The sequence below is a fragment of the Electrona antarctica genome (assembly GCF_951216825.1).
Source record: "Electrona antarctica genome assembly, chromosome: 5".
NCBI classification, from domain to species: Eukaryota; Metazoa; Chordata; class Actinopteri; order Myctophiformes; family Myctophidae; genus Electrona; species Electrona antarctica.
The window spans coordinates 53,217,847-53,235,872 of NC_136810.1; the positions used below are offsets into that span (position 1 = coordinate 53,217,847).

The window sequence follows — 18,026 nt, forward strand, 5'->3', positions numbered from 1 at the left end:
CATGTCGACAGACATCTAGTGACATTAAAGTTAAACAATATGTGGTTCAGAGAAGGGTGCCTCAACTTAATCCTTACAGAAGGTTATAGGTTAAGAGTTATTCATGAAGGAATGCTTTTAGCAGTGCCACTTCATTCATTACCTATAGAACTGCTTGATTGTGCTCGTGATGCCAAACCAAACATTTGTGGTCAGGCTGCTCCACTCAGATTTGTTCAAGCCAGTTCAATACTGTTTGGGCATAGGCTGAAGAAAAGATCTGCTGCTGGCAGATATATGCTACTGATCAGGGACTCATTTTACACGTTACATGCAAACATCGGTAGCCATTCAATCTACATAATAAATGTCCCTCTAGGTTGGGAGGGCGTGCACAAAACTGTAGCCCTCGTTGGCGTTTGGTGTGGATCTATACCAGGGTTCCCCAATAGGCGGCCCGCGGGCCATTTGCGGCCCGCGGAGCGCCCCCTGGCGGCCCGCGGAAGAATTTAAAAAAAAAACAAACAAAAAAAACATTTTTTTTTTTTTTTTTTGAGGGGGGTCCCAGATATAAATGGCATTAAATGGGGGTCAGTAGCCTATTCATGTCAAACTGGGCATCCTTTTCAAATGGGGTCCTGCCCTGAAAATGAATTTTCAGGGCAAGACCTCGACCTCACGCGTGTGGACTCGGCCCCCAGCCTGGTACCCTAGTCAAAATATGGCCCTCGAGGAAAATTAATTGGGGAACCCTGATCTATACGTTCCTCTGCTCTGGGGCTATAGGGCACTTATTGCCATTTTGACAAGAAAAAAGGATAAAGCTGATATTCCTCTATCCTGGACGTAGACACTAAAAAGTAGCCTATTGCTTGTTGACGTACCACCACAACAATGTGGATGGATGGATTAATTTGCACCTGCTCGTATAATACACTTATGTAGGCTACCTTGTTACTCCATATGTCCTCTAATGCAAATCTACAGTCTCTAGTCTAAACCTTGACTTGACAATATGAAACAAGGCATTCTGGTTAAAATAAAGCAAATTATTCCCAGTTGTGGGGAAAAGAAAAAAAAACATGTGTTTCGCTTTGCGCACCTGACTTCGATTCACTGCATCAAATAAAGAAAATGAAGCAAACAGTGGTGGATGAATGAGGAGTATAAACACCGTTGGAGACAGAGAACTATACTATATTTTACGCGGCGCAAAGATATGTCCCGTAACCGTGGATAGACGTGGTCGAATGAGGAGACTGAAGCCCTCATCGAAATACAAGCACATTAATCAATTGCTTAAGGAAACACATAAAACACTGCAGTGTCTGTCTGTCTGTCTGTCTGTCTGTCTGTCTGTCTGTCTGTCTGTCTGTCTGTCTGTCTGTCTGTCTGTCTGTCTGTCTGTCTGTATGTCTGCCTGCCTGTCTGTCTGTCTGTCTGTCTCTGTGTGTCTGGAGTGGGGATTTTCTTCATCTTCTTAAATATAAGAGAATATAAATACTTTAAATGCAAATGCATAATAATTTTATATGATGATCGGATCATCAATGGGAGTACATACAGTATAAGGCTATTGTAAATGTCTGACTCGGATTTATTTGGCGCTGCTGTCAGTCTGTACTGTGCCTCCACGTGCCCAAAAGAAGTGTATGGACACACACACACACACACACACACACACACACACACACACACACACACACACACACACACACACACACACACACACACACACACACACACACACACACACACACACATAGGACAACGAATAAATCAGACTTTAAAACCCATTTTGGGCGGGAACCCCTTTTGGTGTTAGCATTATGTTATGCTTTAGCTATTTAAAAATAGCAGATCTACAAGCTCATAGCGCGCCACCGAGTGGCGCGCTACGAGCGTAGGTCTGCTATTTTTGAAAAATCGAAGAACGACTGACATAGAAACATAGCTTTTTCAGAAAACTGTCAGGATGTAGAAGACATTTTTAGAATCTGATCTCAGGTCAAAATTAAGTTAAGCTTGAGAGTGACTCACCGAGAAGAGCTTGAACAGGGGATACTGGAAGACCTTCCACTTCTTGTCCTTGTACGCAATCATTGGAACATTCACTTTACTGAGATACTGTGAGAACAGAAGGATCAGGCACACTGTCCTGTTACAGAAAACAAGAGAGAGAGAGAGAGAGAGAGAGAGAGAGAGAGAGAGAGAGAGAATGTTTTAGAAAACAGAACCAGAATCACGGTATTCACCAAGCAGGGTACTTGTCTTGGTGACACTGGTACAGTCAGATATATGGACACAATTCACACAGGACGTGAAGAAGAATTATTACATTTATTGCATTGACAATACAGCACAGGACGGTAAAACAGACAGTATTCATTAGGGTTGGGTGACGATACGAATCTATCGTCAATCGCGAATGTACGAGTCCAATCGCCGAATATTTTTATTAGGCGATTTTTCGGGACGATTATTTTATTTTGCAAAATATTAGCCCAATTAACCTGTAAAGTGTGAGCAACATGTGAATCAATTTGGGCCAGCAAAGTAGTAACAGCGGCCGGGTGGAAAACCCCTCCTCCCGTTATAATGCTCCCAGTCCCCGCACCGCAGCATCGGGGAACACTCTGGCAGCCAGAGTAAAGGCTGGGAGGGACCGAGCCGAGGGAGGCTACTGTACTGTAGCCTACATGTTGTTTATGCTCCGGAGTCCAGACCCATGCAGTTTAATAATATACAGTCACAACAGAATGCACACTGCTGTCTCGTGTCTCATCACAATCCCAATGCGCTACCCGTGAAGTCGGGGGAAAATAAAAAAACAGGCTGCTAGTGTTAGTGTAGGCTCGGGGATCGTTAGCTTAGCGCTTAGTTTAGCGTGTAGCTACTGATTCAACCCACTGATTGAAATTCATCTCCGCCTGTAATCTAGGTTATTTTTTTATTGACAACGTGAACGAACCCCGACACCAGCGCTGCAAAAATAGACAGATCTACAAGCTCTCAACGCGTAGCGAACGGCGCTGCAAAAACAGGCAGGACGCGATGCCTTGAGAGCTTGCGGATCAGCAGCAGAGTTCTCCGGGGAGGAGGCAAGAGTTCTCCGGGGAGGAGGAGAAGTTACCAGGGCAGGCTACATGTTGCTGCGGCTAACAACACTGTCACCAGCCAGTGGTTGTGATGTTAGCTTGGCTTGCAGCTGCTTGCCCGTTCCAACTTCACTTCATCTCCACCTGTAACTTATTTTTTATTTTGTTACCCTGGCTGCGCACTGCGCTGCAAAAATAGACTGATCTACAAGCTCTCAACGCGTAGCGAACGGCGCTGCAAAAACAGGCAGGACGCGGCGCCTTGAGAGCTTGTAGATCTGGCTTTTTTGCGACCTGTAGTGAGCTGTTCTCACTTTACTTTTATGACACGAATATATCGTCCATCGGCGATTTTTGGACAGACGATGGGCGATTGAAAAAGATTGGCATATCGCCCAACCTTAGTATTCATATTGTATCACTCTATGCACATTCTCTACATAAATATCCGTACTGTATAGGGTGCATTATAAATATGATTGTAGAGTATATGGTACAGTATGATTGAATCACCGATTGGTCCCACCTTTCTGAAAATGTGTGTTTCCCAAGCTTATTCTTTGTTTATCCTAGACCTAGCCTGTTCTTTCATACGCCTGATTGTCAGGTAAGAGGTTGTTTTCTTTACTAATGCCAGATGTTGGGGTGGCTAGAATCTTTGATAACATGACATCCGACGTACATCCTGGAAGCTCATATGACCCAAGTCACTGACCCTCTCCACTGCGGCAGCATTGATGAGTAAATGGGGGATGTGACTTTTGCTCAGTGTCGACCAAAATAAACTCTTTGGTCTTGTTGACATTGACCCAGGTTGTTCTCCTGGCACCATTGACGATATTCAGACCGCGGCCATCCCATTGACAGCCATTCATCCAAACAGAAAAGTCCTATCTAATTGTATTAAACAACGTCAAACTCACCAACATTGCAGCTATACGGAAAGCTTGAATTATCCTCTTTCAATCAGTAAAGTTTTTTGTTTCATAAAAATCCACTGTAGACATGAGCTACATCCTGTCAAGAAATTCTATGCAGGTTATTTTTTCTTAAGTGTCAGAGTGCTCGTTGGATTTGGATATCACTCAACAGCCCTGCGTACCACCTGTTTTGAATTTGCACATAATGCAGGAGGCAGCAGGATGTTGCTTTACTAAAAATGAGTGCTTCCAAACTCCAATACTAAAAGAAATCACCTGCAAGGAATTTCTTGACAGGAAGTAGCTCATAACTAGAACTGCACTCTGCCATAAATGGCCTACTAGTGCTAGCCTGGCTAATAAACCAGACCGAATCAGCCGTTGGCAAAAAAAAATTGCCTACCAGCGGATTACGGTCTGGCGAGGCTCAGTAGCACGCCTCTTTCCTACAACCGAGAACAGGTCGGACCAATCGGGACACGGTATGCAATATGGGCGGGCTTTGGTACAGTGACGTTCAATGCTTGAGACCTTTGACTGACAGTAGCTCTGACCAATTGCGTCAAAGACAAAATGTTTGAACCCGCCCCCCGGGAAATGAAATCCAAGTGGAGCCAGCCCAGACTAATATACCGCGACAGTGTTGTGTGATATTAGTCTGGCTTATTAGCCAGGCTATACTAGTGCACAAGCAGAGCGCGCAAGTACTGTCGACCCCTACAAACTGTCAAACTGTATATGTAATTTGTAAGTTGATTAGCGGTATAATGATGTGGTTACTTTGCGTATGCCCCGTTTGATGCGTATGTATCGTAGCAGCATATGACGTCATGGTATAACTGGTATAACTAGCTCTCAATGATGACGTAATAAAGATGTGGATTAAAGGACCCAATGCCAGGGTGTAATTGGTTTTCGATGGTGACGATGTAATGACCATATGTTTTAGTGTCGGGAGGATTAAAGGTAATGCCCCTATGTATACATGTATGTAATCTGACACCACTGCCATATCAAGCACAAGTAGTCAGTCATACACTGGCACGGCGCATACGCATCAAACGGCGACATACGCATCGAAGCACTGGACGAAAACTATTACTTCTTGCGCAAGTAACAAGTCTACAGTTGATTTTTTTGAGTGGTGTATACCACTCCTACAACTGGCTTTGTTAGTTTACGTGTCTGTCTGTCTGTCTGTCTGTCTGTCTGTCTGTCTGTTCGTACCAAAAAATGAGCATGGTTGCTACAACACGGGTGTGATTTGTTAGTTTACGTGTCTGTTCGTACCAAAAAATGAGCATGGTTGCTACCACACGGGTGTGATTTCCTTACGTCAGACATTACGTCAGACCACAGTTGATCAGTCTATATAAGACCTTACACCACTCAGTTCACACGGGTGTGATTTTTATGAAACAGACACTTTGCAGATAGAAAGAGGATAATTCAAGCTTTTTGCACAGCTGCAACGTTGGTGAGTTTGACGTTGTTTAATACAATCAGATAGGACTTTTTTCTGCTTGGGTGAATGGGCTGTCAACGGGAAGTTGCTAGCCTGGGTTCCAATGCAAAGTGACATTTCAGACCCGCGGAAAGCAGCAAATCAGGCTGGAACCCAGGCTAGGAAGTTTCACCTAGTTAGCACCTTGCTGGCAAGATGGCCGTGGTCTGAATATCGTCAACACATAGGCCCTCATTTATCAACCATTTATCAAATTTTCGGCATTTACCATTTCCGCCAAAGCTTGAAATTGAACTTGTGCCAGGACAAAAATCACGTCTGGTCGGGAGCTGTCGTACGCTTTGTCCTGTTTTTCTGTCGTAGCAGCATTGTTTGACCAGCTGAGAGGCTGTCACAGGCATCGAAACATATGTATTCACTCCTAAAATGTTTATATAAAGGTAGGCCTATGGGCTACATAGCCTATGGGCTACATATAAAAAAGAAGGAAAAAAAGAAAAGTAAAGGAATACATCAACGATGTGTCTTTGGTAGGAGATTTCCAACTTTACAAGCAAGTAAAATCGCGCAATTAAAAACAATGTTGCAAGTTAGATGCTTAAGCCATTTAAACAGTGTTTTGCATGAGTGCATACATGCGAGGATTTGGGCTGTCTGTGCTGAAATATTTCCATGACGGGACGTTGGAGAGTATAGTGCAGTGCTGCAGCTGCGGAGAGTCCCAACATGGGTAGCCTACTGTAGCCTAATCTACAGCAGGCTGTTGTCTTTCTGGAGTTACAGTATGTGCAATCTCCTCCTCGTTTAATAAACCTGCGTCGCTCGAATGCCAAATGTGCCGTGCCAGCGCAAGTGGGAACGCATCAGAGATAGTATAGGCTAACCCAGCCTGCAGCCCACCACCACCACCACTGTCCAGTGCCACATGAGGCTACGGTTTTGGCTGCAATATTCATATAATTGACAGTTGACAGCCACTGCAGCGACTGCGAGGCAATCTAAATAGACTGTCGAACGTGCATGGTCAGTTGGTCACGGTGTCACGGACGGACCACAGTGATAGAGAGAGACAGACAGACAGGAGATGCACCTTGCAAAACAGCAGCGTGTGTGCGCACCTATTTGTTATTTAATTCATGGTTCACAGGTTCAGGTTTTCGTTCACTAATATATCTTGTTGTATATTAAATGAATAAAGACTTTAATAATTTAATATACAACAGTACAACTAACAACACACAGCAGGCGCGTAGCGTGGATCAAATGATTGCTTGGGCAAATTATCATGGGGGGGCGATAGGTGTGAAGTGTGAACGGTTTGGGGGTCCATTTAAAACAAAGGCGGCTTGCATGCTGTGGTTTAAACCAGAAATGTGCATGCACAAGGGCTGCCAAAGTAATCTTTTATTGTTTTGTGAGGCGGGCAGCAAGGCAAGCGAGGCGAGAGGAGAAAAACAGACTAGGCCTTCAGCTTTATTTAATTCATGCAGGTGTTCGTTCTTTCTTTCTTTATACAACACACCAGTTGGGCTTGCAAATTGCGTGTGCGTGCGTGCGTCTGTGTGTGTGTATGAGAGGGGGGGTGAGGCACCTCCACTCGAGGGAAACCTACACTCGAATTTGGGGAAGATTTTACACTCAATTGATAAATGAGGGCCATAATCTCCTGATCAGGCCGTATTATCAGAAAACTTGACCACTAAGATGAACCTGTGCGTTGGCCTGGCATTGCCAGACTAATATCACATACCTACTGTATATATTAGTCTGGAATCTCTGTGTGGAACCTGGGTGCATTTCCAAGGGGTGGATTTAAAAAAACCTCTGGGGAAGCTACATACAATCACGGCCGAGCGGGGCCAGACTAATCTTTTTTTTCCGTTCTTTTTGCACCAGCAGATTTGTCTGGTTTCCAGGCTACCTGCGTGGCCATGCAGTCTGGTGTACAGGGAGTAGAGAAGGGAAATCAGAACACAACAACTGTGTTGAGGGTCAGAGGGTGGCAGAGGTGTTGGAGCCCTTCCTCACCTCCCTGACCATTTTGTGTGGCAGACAGGAAGCCAAGGTGTAAAGGTAAGAGCCAGCGTGCTCATACTGTATTATTTGTTCCTGAAATAATATGAACATATTCCTCTGTCCCTGAATTGCCACATATTACAGAGCAGAACTAGTTTCAGAAATAAGATAAGACAATGTGCCCCTTCTGGTAACAAGACAACTCACCCCTTTTGCCTCTTTTTGTGAGTTGTCCGGACAACTCACCCCGAACGTCCGGACAACTCACCAGGGGTGAGATGTCTTCACTTTCGGGGGTGAGATGTCTTCACTTTCGGCCACTTTCGGGGTGAGTTGTCTTCACTTTCGGGGTGAGTTGTCTGACTGAATATGTAGCCTTTGAGCTCTTTTATACTTACTTACTGAATATTGCACCATAATACTTTACTGAATATTTCACAAGAATATAACACAAGAGTCAAGTTGTCCAGTATTCCCTCTTCTATGGGCTGAGCTGACTGTGTGGCGGGAAAGGGCATGGGTGATGAAAGGCGACTGGGGTTAAGAAGGATGTGGCTGATTATCATCCAGACATGGCGGCAGGGACTGGACGAACGGACCCTTTTAAATCCCACAAACGTTCATTCAATGTATTTCAATGACATTATCTAGGGCCGGCAGTACGGGAAACAAAGACAAATTTCACCAGTGCGTTGGGTTGGAGTTGGCTAATGGCCGAAGGTAAATCAAAGGGCAACTCCCAGGAAAGCAGCGTCATGAAGATGAACCCATTTAGGCCTGACGTCTTCTGAAAGAATATATATTCAAAGATTTGTGCCGCATTTTCTCGATTTTTCAAAAATAGCAGACCTACAAGCTCGTAGCGCGCCACTCGGTGGCGCGCTATGAGCTTGTAGATCTGCTATTTTTCAATGGCTAAATTATAACATAATGTTTAAAACACCAAAAGGGGTTCCCGCCCAAAATGGGTTAAAAACTATGGATTGAACTAAGGACAACATTTAGCACAATCGATATCTCCCTCCGAGTCCCACCAGCTTAGAACGAGTAATAATGCTCCGCAGGCTGCCCCCCCCAACATTGCTACCGTAATTCATTTTCACATACAGCGTTAGACGGTTATCGATGCAAAACAAAACCAAGAAATACCAGCCGATTCACAAGTCTAAAAATCCATACCGCCTCAATCTGTATGAATGGGTAAACAACTAGGAATAGTTTTGAATGATGCAATATATTTGCCGGCGAGAAATTCACACTTTTGTCCAAAAGGCCCAAAGATGATTTTGTGAAAATGTTCTTACAATATATGATCTATGAAGGTTTCAATGACACACCACTGACAAAATAATATGTGCACAAAACCTGCACATTGTCAGCCTTCTGACTATCCTCTCCAAGCTCCTATAGATTTGTCATTTGTCAACACACCTCTTGAAAATCTATTCATACTGTAGCATTTCCATACCTATGCTTGCCACTATGGTGGATTTTCCATGTGTAGGTTTACTTACAAGTAAGACGCGTAAACGCGGGAAGCGAACAAAGCTGTTGTGGCAGTCACACACACACACACACACACACACACACACACACACACACACACACACACACACACACACACACACACACACAGACCTCTGTATCGTTCCAATTTCAGTTGCCCTTTTTATAGCGCTTTTCCAAGTGCTCAAAGCGCTTTACAATGGTTAATTCATTCATACATTGGGAGGTGAAGCGGCGAACAGTCGACGCCAGCGTCCTCACTTCCCACATTCACACACACCAATGGTGGCGAACTCACACCGACCAACTCATTGGAGGCAACGTGGGGTTCAGTGTCTTGCCCAAGGACACTTTGACATGTGGACAGGAGGAGCCGGGATTCGAACCGCCGACACTGGGGTCATTGGACGACCTGCTCTACCTCCTGAGCCACAGCCGCCCCTGACACACAGACACACAGACAGACAGTTTTGGCCAGCTTCTATAGTTAGTGCTCACTTCGTTTCGCAAAAACAACTGCATTTTGGCTTAATGAACCCAAATTTTGTCTAAATGAATTGAATTGCCACATTCACACAAAACTGCCTGTAAGACAGCCGCCAGCCGGTAATAGTTACCAAGTCTTGTTAAGTTGTTTAAATGCATAAAAAAGGGTTTGAGGGAGGCTGGTGGAAATGCTTTTTATCATTATTCTACTGTTGTTATTACCAAAATACGTATGTATACCTGTACAAAAGCTGTACAAATATAGTAGGCTACACCTTGAAATCTTGAACTGTACTATCCACCTAGTTTGTACTAGTATACCATTATTGGATGTTTCATACAGTATAAGCTATACAAGGCTTTATGGTGTGGCTTGCCTACACATACTGTAGTCCGGTATATACGTTTACAATACTGTCCTTGCATGATCTAGTACTGTACGTCATTCAAGCCTGCATTTTGTCACGTTATCTTCTTGCAGGATGTCTGTGAGATATCGGCCTTGATGTACATGGTGGGCTCTTCCACTGTTCATATCTAGCTATCGGTTCTCATCGATTTATAGTTTTCCGGTTGGGTTGCTCAAGGCTATAATGAGCTCCATGCAGCTCATATCACACCACTGCAGAAATGCTGTATGTATTTTGTACATTGGCTCTAACTGCAGCATTATGAGTCACTGTAGGAGCTTAACATGTCAAGGAATAATTCAGACCAGATCTGTAAAGCTTAAGATTGTATCATGGCGCTTTGCATCTAGGTGTCCGTGGGCGATCTGTATGGTCTCGTTAATCATACTGTAGTGCATGGGTTCTCAACCCGTGGGTCGAGAACCACTGCAATACACGGGTTCTCGACCCCTGTAGGGCAGGGGTTCTCAACCCGTGGGTCGCGACCCCTCGGGGGGGTCGCCAAATTATTTTGGGGGGGTCCCCAAATAAAAAAATAAATAAAAAAACATTTTTTATTTATTTTTTGCAACTGAATGGCTGGAAAGTGGAAATGAAGAGTTTACATATAGTACACATAGTACATGCATACACCTTCCCTAATGATTATATCTGGTTTCAGTATTTATTCATGGTGTATTGTCTCTATTATTAAGGTTATTGTAGCAGTCAATTTATATTGGGGGTCGGGAGGGGGCGGGGCGGGGGTCCCGAGACGTTGCCAAAGCATTTCTGTGGGTTCCCAGCCAAAAACGTTGAGAACCCCTGCTGTAGGGGGTCGAGAACTCTTTGACAGCCAGCCTATTTATCTCTATGGAGTTAGCTTCAGCCGGTAGAATTTGAGCTTGTATTCTAGCTGGATCAGGATGCAGACTTCAAGGGTGTTACGAGTCAGGCTGTGCCGAGAGTTGATCTATTAATTTCAGTAATAAACGAATAAAGACACCATTAGCCCCTATAGGGGTCGATGGCTGTCAAGGAGGATTATATTTGTTTTCAGTATTTATTTATGATGTATTCTTTCTATTATTAAGGTGGTCGTCACTGCATGAAAAGAGGAGTTAACAGGCACTGTATTTTGCCCGTAAACCTCAAGTTTAGCAGCATATACAGTTAATATACGGTAATATACAGATGTGATGGTACAATTCGGGAGTTTACCAGAGTTTGTCGGAAAGTTCAACGGGAGTTTCCTGTAATATATACATCCGTATTCCATGCTTTTTGCGCAGTGTGTAGAGGTACATTTTTATTGGTGGTGGGGAGGGGGGCGTGGCGGGGGTCATGGCCAAAGCATTTTCGGGGGTCCCCAGCCAAAAACGTTGAGAACCCGTGCTTTAAAGGACAGATCTGTGAGTGGTACAGTTTTCTCTTTTAGAGATTATTCTTTGTAAAAATGTAATAATTTACAGGCCTGAGCTTCCACTTCCAGTGAGGTATAGCTAATTGTACTAAAGACACTGCAATGAACTTGCACTTTCCACTCACAGGGCTGCTATCCCCCAGTGGGCTCCGGACTTCTTCCCAGCCTCGATGAACAACGAGAGTCCAATGAGGTTGATGGTGGGAGCGATGGCGAGGGGCCCGATGAACTTCAGCACCAAGCCCACTAGTCCAGTGAAGCCCAGGACGATCTGGAGCAGAGACGAAATCAAGATGGCTCCCTGGATCTTTAGGTGGCAAGAAAAGACATACATTATTGCTTTTGTTTTATTGCATGTTACATACTGACTGTAGCCTATAATTATCATGATTATAGACCCTAAATATAATGTAAAAAACAATATAACAATATAAAAACATCATGCATCGATGACTCTAACCTTAAAGGAGAATTCCAGACCAGCGCATGTCATTACCGGTATATCCAACCACCAGTGACAGAGGCAGGGAAAATAAATGAATACAAATAAATCCATGATCTAGATTTAGGCTTCACTCACACCTGCACAACAGATGCATCACACACCTGCATCAGATAGCTGATGCATGAGACTTGTTTACTGATGCAAGCTCGCAATTAATTTCCAATGGGAGTCACATGGTTTGACACAACATTTTTGTTGTATGATGCTAGATGCTAGATGCGAAGGTGTGAGTGAGGCCAAAGGCCTGACTCACACCTTTCGATCTAGCATACAACATTGATGCATGCTAGATGTATGAAAGGGTTTGTTTACATCTTGCCCCAATGCATTTCCAATGGAAGTCACATGGTGTGAGTCAGGCCTAAGGCACCGTAGCATGCACGCTGGGTCATAGGCTCGTTCGCATTTTTACAGAAGCCCCCTGTGCATCGTATCTGATCATTATGAAAGACACATTTTCGAGCAATCAAAATAAGCGATTTACTGTAGTGCATGACCCAGCGTGCACGGTCAGAGTTTTTCACCTGTACCACTCGTTGGTAGGGATGGAGCTCGATACCCGAGTGGTAAGGGTGCCAATGTGGTTCAAAAAGGGCTGCCAGGTTTTATGGAACATCCTCAATGAGCCGTTAAGGGAGAACCTATAATCTTTTCAAGTTTGATACAATATAGAATTTCGTGAATCCATCTATTGTGCGTAGGAGGGGAGGGATGTATCCATTTAAGGAGAATAAGCCTTCTGGCAAGTAAAGTTGTGAAGGCAATAACTCGATGTGCGGAGCAGGACTTATTAGGCTTTGAGTTAATGGATCAAAGCCTAATAAAGGGCAGTTAATGGATCAGGGTCAATCGGTTCACCCAACACCTCCCAGAGTGAGTTGTTGTTAATTTAGGGGCGCGTTCGGAAATAGCGCACTGAGCGCACTGTGCAATGCAAAATAATAGGCGAGTGCGCTCCCGGTGCGCATTTCCGAACGCACCCTAGGGCAGGACCAGAACATGTGCATGTAGTCTGCTGGCGATTGTTTTGATCTGTTAGTGTTACATGCATGATGCATCTATTAAATGCATCGGCAGTAAAATGATACCTTAACCTTAACCCTAACACTCAGTAAAACTATGCCTGCCCGGGAACCAATCAGAAACACGGTAAGGAAGGCGGGTCCTGGATCCTGGAACAGCTGTGGGATCCTGGAGCGCAGGTGGGATTCTAAATCACGCGTCAGGCTGTATTCGGGCCAGCTTTGCGTTGGTATAATAGACTCTATGTACAGTAATATCTTGCACTGCAATAATCTGTGCCTCGAACATACAGTATAGAAGATGTATGAACCAACCAGGTCTAACGCATTCTCCCACGGTATCATGTTAATACCGAGGTCCTGGTCCCAGGCAGCTCTCAATGAGTCTTAATGAGTCGGAATAACTTTAAAAATAATGTGATATATAATTGAAGTAAGCTTCCTTTCACCAGCCTCAAGAGACAAAAAGGAGTCTAACATAGAATCGGGTTTGGGAAATGAGGGTTTTGATCTCTAACAAAGTGCCTGATTTGAAAAAAGCGAAACATGTGGAGGTTGAATTTAACGTCAGCAAACGAGGAAAAAACATTATCAGTATAAAGGTCGTTAATGGACCGTAAACCCTTGTCTGACCAGATGCGGAAGAGGGAAGACAGGATCCGTACATGACGGAAGGAAACAATGATTCCTATAGATAGACTGAAGCAGACTTTGAGGACCCAAATAGACCTAATTGCTTCCTAAACCGAGTACAAATCTTTAACGTATCGACTACTATCGGGTTTCGATAACAAGCTTATTGAGTACCCGGTATCAATAAGCTTTGGGCTTATCAAGCCTGTTATCGAGCTGAGCTGCCCATGATGTCATGTTTAAACAAGCAAGACAAGAGGCGATCAAGAAACAAATCTAATCACCCATGCTGGCACAAACATGTCGGTCTAAACGTGTATTGATACCTGTCAACCAGCGTCGTCCAGGTCAAAAGAAAAAATTTGAAGGCCCTAGTAAAAGATACTAACCTGACTCCGCCAGATGGGGCAGCAGAGAGTACACTCTGGCCAATCAGCAGCAGCTAGAGGCGGGATAGCTGCTGCTGATTGGCCAGGCCGTTTTGTGGCCGGGCATCAAGTCTGCCTGAGAGTTCCCAGATGGGAGCAGGAGGGGGGAACCCTGTGTACTCTCTGCTGCCCCATCTGGCGGAGTCAGGTTAAAAAGATACTGGTTCTGTTCAGAATTTGTCGCCTCCCGTCTTTCCACAAAATAATACAAAATGCTCGATAGTGGGCTCGATAAGAACCCGGCTCGATAAGCCTGATCGATAAGGTGCTCGTTATCAATGAAATTTAATGAGCTCCATCCCTACTCGTTAGTCATTATTGGATATAATAACATTAAGGTAAGATTAACCCGGAATTCTCCTTTAATATAACTTTACATATATACCTAACCAGTAGAAGGGAATTATGAGAAAATTAGGTACCTCGCGCATCCGTGACATCCACACCTCGTCAGAGCTAATCTGCATGGGGGCGCTGGTTCCATTCTCCAGCTGCATGGACACCATGACGGGGGCCCCAGGGTCCCCAGGCTCCGGACACTGCCACTTGGGAAGAGCAAGGATGGCTAATGTGGGAGTGATGAAGCTGAATGTCCCCCCCTGGAGGATTGGTAACCTGTGGATCATTACATTTAGTGGGTTAAAGGTATATTCAGTGATTTCACTTAATTCAAATATCACTTCTTTTTTTGTTTTGTTGTGATAATCCTCCCTACTATAGAGTGTGCTGACCATATAAGGAGTTCCTCCCTGTCCCCAGTTAACCCCTGGGGTCAAAAAACCTTAGGTTTCATTTTTGGGTAGGTGGCCCAGCCTTCATCCAATCAGGATAGAGAGGGGCCTTCCGCCGATCATGATCGAGCGGGGGCGGGCCTTGGTGTGCATGCTGTTGGCCTGTCGCGTGTCCCCCCACTGTAGTGCGTGCATGTGCACATCTTGTTACCGGGGCGGACCGGGGGTTTTTCCAAATCACCCAACTGAATGCTCCTTTAAGCAATAAAAACTAATTTTAGATTTGAGCTAAAAAGCACCACTGATATAGCAAGATAAGTTTATCAGAAAACTATTAGGATTTAGTTTAGAGAACATCTACAAATGTCTTCTTTTGAAAAACATTTCAAAATAGAACATTTCAAAATAGTTCAACTAGCCGTAGAGAGCTTGTAGATCGGCTATTTGAACTATTTTAAAAGGTATTTCAAAATGGTAAAAAATGGCAAAATTAGTTTAGGGATAAGAGGTAAGGAGTAAGTAAGTAGCCTTGTCGAGCCATGAGGCCCATAGGGCAGGAGCCTATCTCCTGTTTCTGTAGCCATGAGGCCCATAGGGCAGGAGCCTATCTCCTGTTTCTGTAGCCATGAGGCCCATAGGGCAGGAGCCTATCTCCTGTTTCTGTAGCCATGAGGCCCATAGGGCAGGAGCCTATCTCCTGTTTCTGTAGCCATGAGGCCCATAGGGCAGGAGCCTATCTCCTGTTTCTGTAGCCATGAGGCCCATAGGGCAGGAGCCCATCTCCTGTTTCTGTAGCCATGAGGCCCATAGGGCAGGAGCCCATCTCCTGTTTCTGTAGCCATGAGGCCCATAGGGCAGGAGCCTATCTCCTGTTTCTGTAGCCATGAGACCCATAGGGCAGGAGCCTATCTCCTGTTTCTGTAGCCATGAGGCCCATAGGGCAGGAGCCTATCTCCTGTTTCTGTAGCGTGAGGCAGCTTGATGTACAAGTACACCCCCTGGACATGACGCTAGTATGTCGCAGGGACTTAGGGCCGATTCATACTCCTATTTTACCGCTGTTTCGGCGCTGTAGTGCCGAAATGATTTCGGCTCGTCAGAAATTTCCAGTAGCACCGAAGAGCCGACTTTAGGACGGTACCCGCCCCCCCCCCGAACCTCAAATGACGTCACATTGTAGGCTCTACAGAGCCGAACCGACTTTTATTCGGCTCTAAAATAGGAGTATGAATCGGCCCTTTCCCCCAATCCAACCCTTGATGCTGAGTGTCAAGCAGGGAGGGGTCCCATTTTTTAGAGTCTTTGGTATGACCCGGCCGGGGATTGAACCTCCCAGTCTCAGGGCGGACACTCTAACCACAAGGCCACTGAGCTGGTAAGAGGTAAGGAGTGGCACAAGATATAGCCCCTGATCTTCATAACTTGCATTTTATCATGGCTTTTTCATCTTCTTTAAGTCAGGCTCTTGGTTCAATGGGTTCAGGGTTTGGTAATCACTCCCTGCTGTCGTGTTTGCTGTCTGTTTAAACGTGTCCTCTGGGCCTAATTTGGTGCCTTTAGACTGATTAGCGTCACATATATCCCTAAGGGCCTGGACTAACTGGCTTTAACTGGCTAGTAAAATTTAGCTTGTAATTTATTTTTTTTACATTTCCGTTACAAAACACTTCCGTATAGGGGCCACACACCAGCAGACACTCGCCTGCAAAAAATAGTGGGCCTAGACCAGGGTTGGGCAACGCTGATGGAGAGGGCCACTACATTTCCAAACTCATTCCAGGGGCCACATTGCATATTTGAACTTTTTCGTAAATGCATGCCCTGGCCCCTGGCCTACTTATAGTCATTCTATTATGTCACACAACAGTAGCGAACATAGACATTATATTTTGAATTGGAATCGTGAAAAGCAACTTGTATTAATTTCAAATGGATTTAATTATACTTAAGTTAACTTTCATGAACATGCAATTGGAACAGCTGTATTATTCATTATTATTATTATTGTATTTTGTATTTAAAAGAGCAATTACGAGTATGAATTGTAGTATAGGCTACCGAAACTTGGACTGAAGACACTGCATCAATTTGCACTCACAATGCTGCTATTCAGTGACAGAGACTCTCATAACAAAATGGTTGCACTCACTGGACTGGAATGACCTCTGGTTTGAGATGGATTAGACAGATTTAGGCCTACTGTATATAAAACCTGTCTAATCCATCCCATCTAAGCATATAAAAGGGTAATTCAAAAGAAGCATTCGCGTACAGTACAATCCATACATGTTGTTGGCCAGTAGGACAGTGGTAAAAGTGTGTGTGGAATTGCATGATGTATCCTATACCGGTCTACAGCACTGGTTCCCAAACACTGGGTCGGTACCCATGTGTGGGTCGCGGACACATTTGTATGGGTCCCTTTCTTTTTGGTTTCCTACATTTAGTTTTTAAATATTACTATGTCAAAACATTTACAAAAAAAAACATTCCTAAAAAAAGCGACCACTGTTCTACAGAGTATGTGTGAAAGCATTGTATTGATAGTGATGGTGTGTGTGTGTGTGTGTGTGTGTGTGTGTGTGTGTGTGTGTGTGTGTGTGTGTGTGTGTGTGTGTGTGTGTGTGTGTGTGTGTGTGTGTGTGTGTGTGAGTGTGTAGTTGTGTACTATGCTATAGACGCGTTATTCCCAGATATATTCCCAGAGGCTTTGTCTCATTAACCCATTGGCTGCTCCCCCAGATTGCGCAATAGTCTTCAAAACCACACATTGAAACACACCCAGATGATGGAACGGTACCAGGGTCGTTACAATCTAGAACAAATCCACAAATTAAAACAACCCAAACAATGGACCAGTACCAGAGTCGTTATAATCTAGAACAAATCCACAATTAAAACCAGTGGTGGAAAGTAACCACGTACATTTACTTAAGTACCTACTTACTTAAGTGACCTACCGCTCGCTCTAAGGCTAGCTAACTCAGTGTCAACGTTCAAATCGCATTTGAAAACATATTTGTACACTAAAGCCTTTCCTTAGATTCATCATGTTGCTCATTTTTTTCATGTCCATGTATGTACTGTATATGCTTCGGTTCTATTATTGTCTTACACTGTCTATTTTTATGCATTTTCATTTGATTGTTGTTTATCCTTTGACACTGTAGCACTTTGTAAACATTGTTTTCGAAAAGCGCTTTATAAATAAAGTTTATTATTATTATTATTATTATTAAGTACTGCATACTAGTATTTCCAATAGGCCTACTTTTACTTCTACTCCACTACATCTCGGATGCAAATATTGTACTTTTTACTCCACTACATTTATTTGAAAGCTTTACTTACTAGTTACTTTGTAGATTTTGATTATTGCAAAACATTATGTTAACCATTTCAGCCTATACATTTCGGCCATTTGA

At 44.1% G+C, this 18,026-nt stretch overlaps 1 protein-coding gene across 1 annotated transcript in view; it reads right to left on the reverse strand.

Moving 5' to 3' along the window:
- Nucleotides 1–18,026, reverse strand: part of LOC306923816 (solute carrier family 23 member 1) — a 253,967-nt gene that overhangs the window by 68,817 nt on the left and 167,124 nt on the right. Inside the window, exons 7-9 of the mRNA XM_079502136.1 lie at nt 14,293–14,485; nt 11,408–11,589; nt 2,020–2,137 (exon numbers count right to left, since the gene is read on the reverse strand). Of these exons, the coding sequence (XP_079358262.1) occupies nt 2,020–2,137; nt 11,408–11,589; nt 14,293–14,485 (493 nt within the window). The remainder of the gene's footprint in view (nt 1–2,019; nt 2,138–11,407; nt 11,590–14,292; nt 14,486–18,026) is intronic.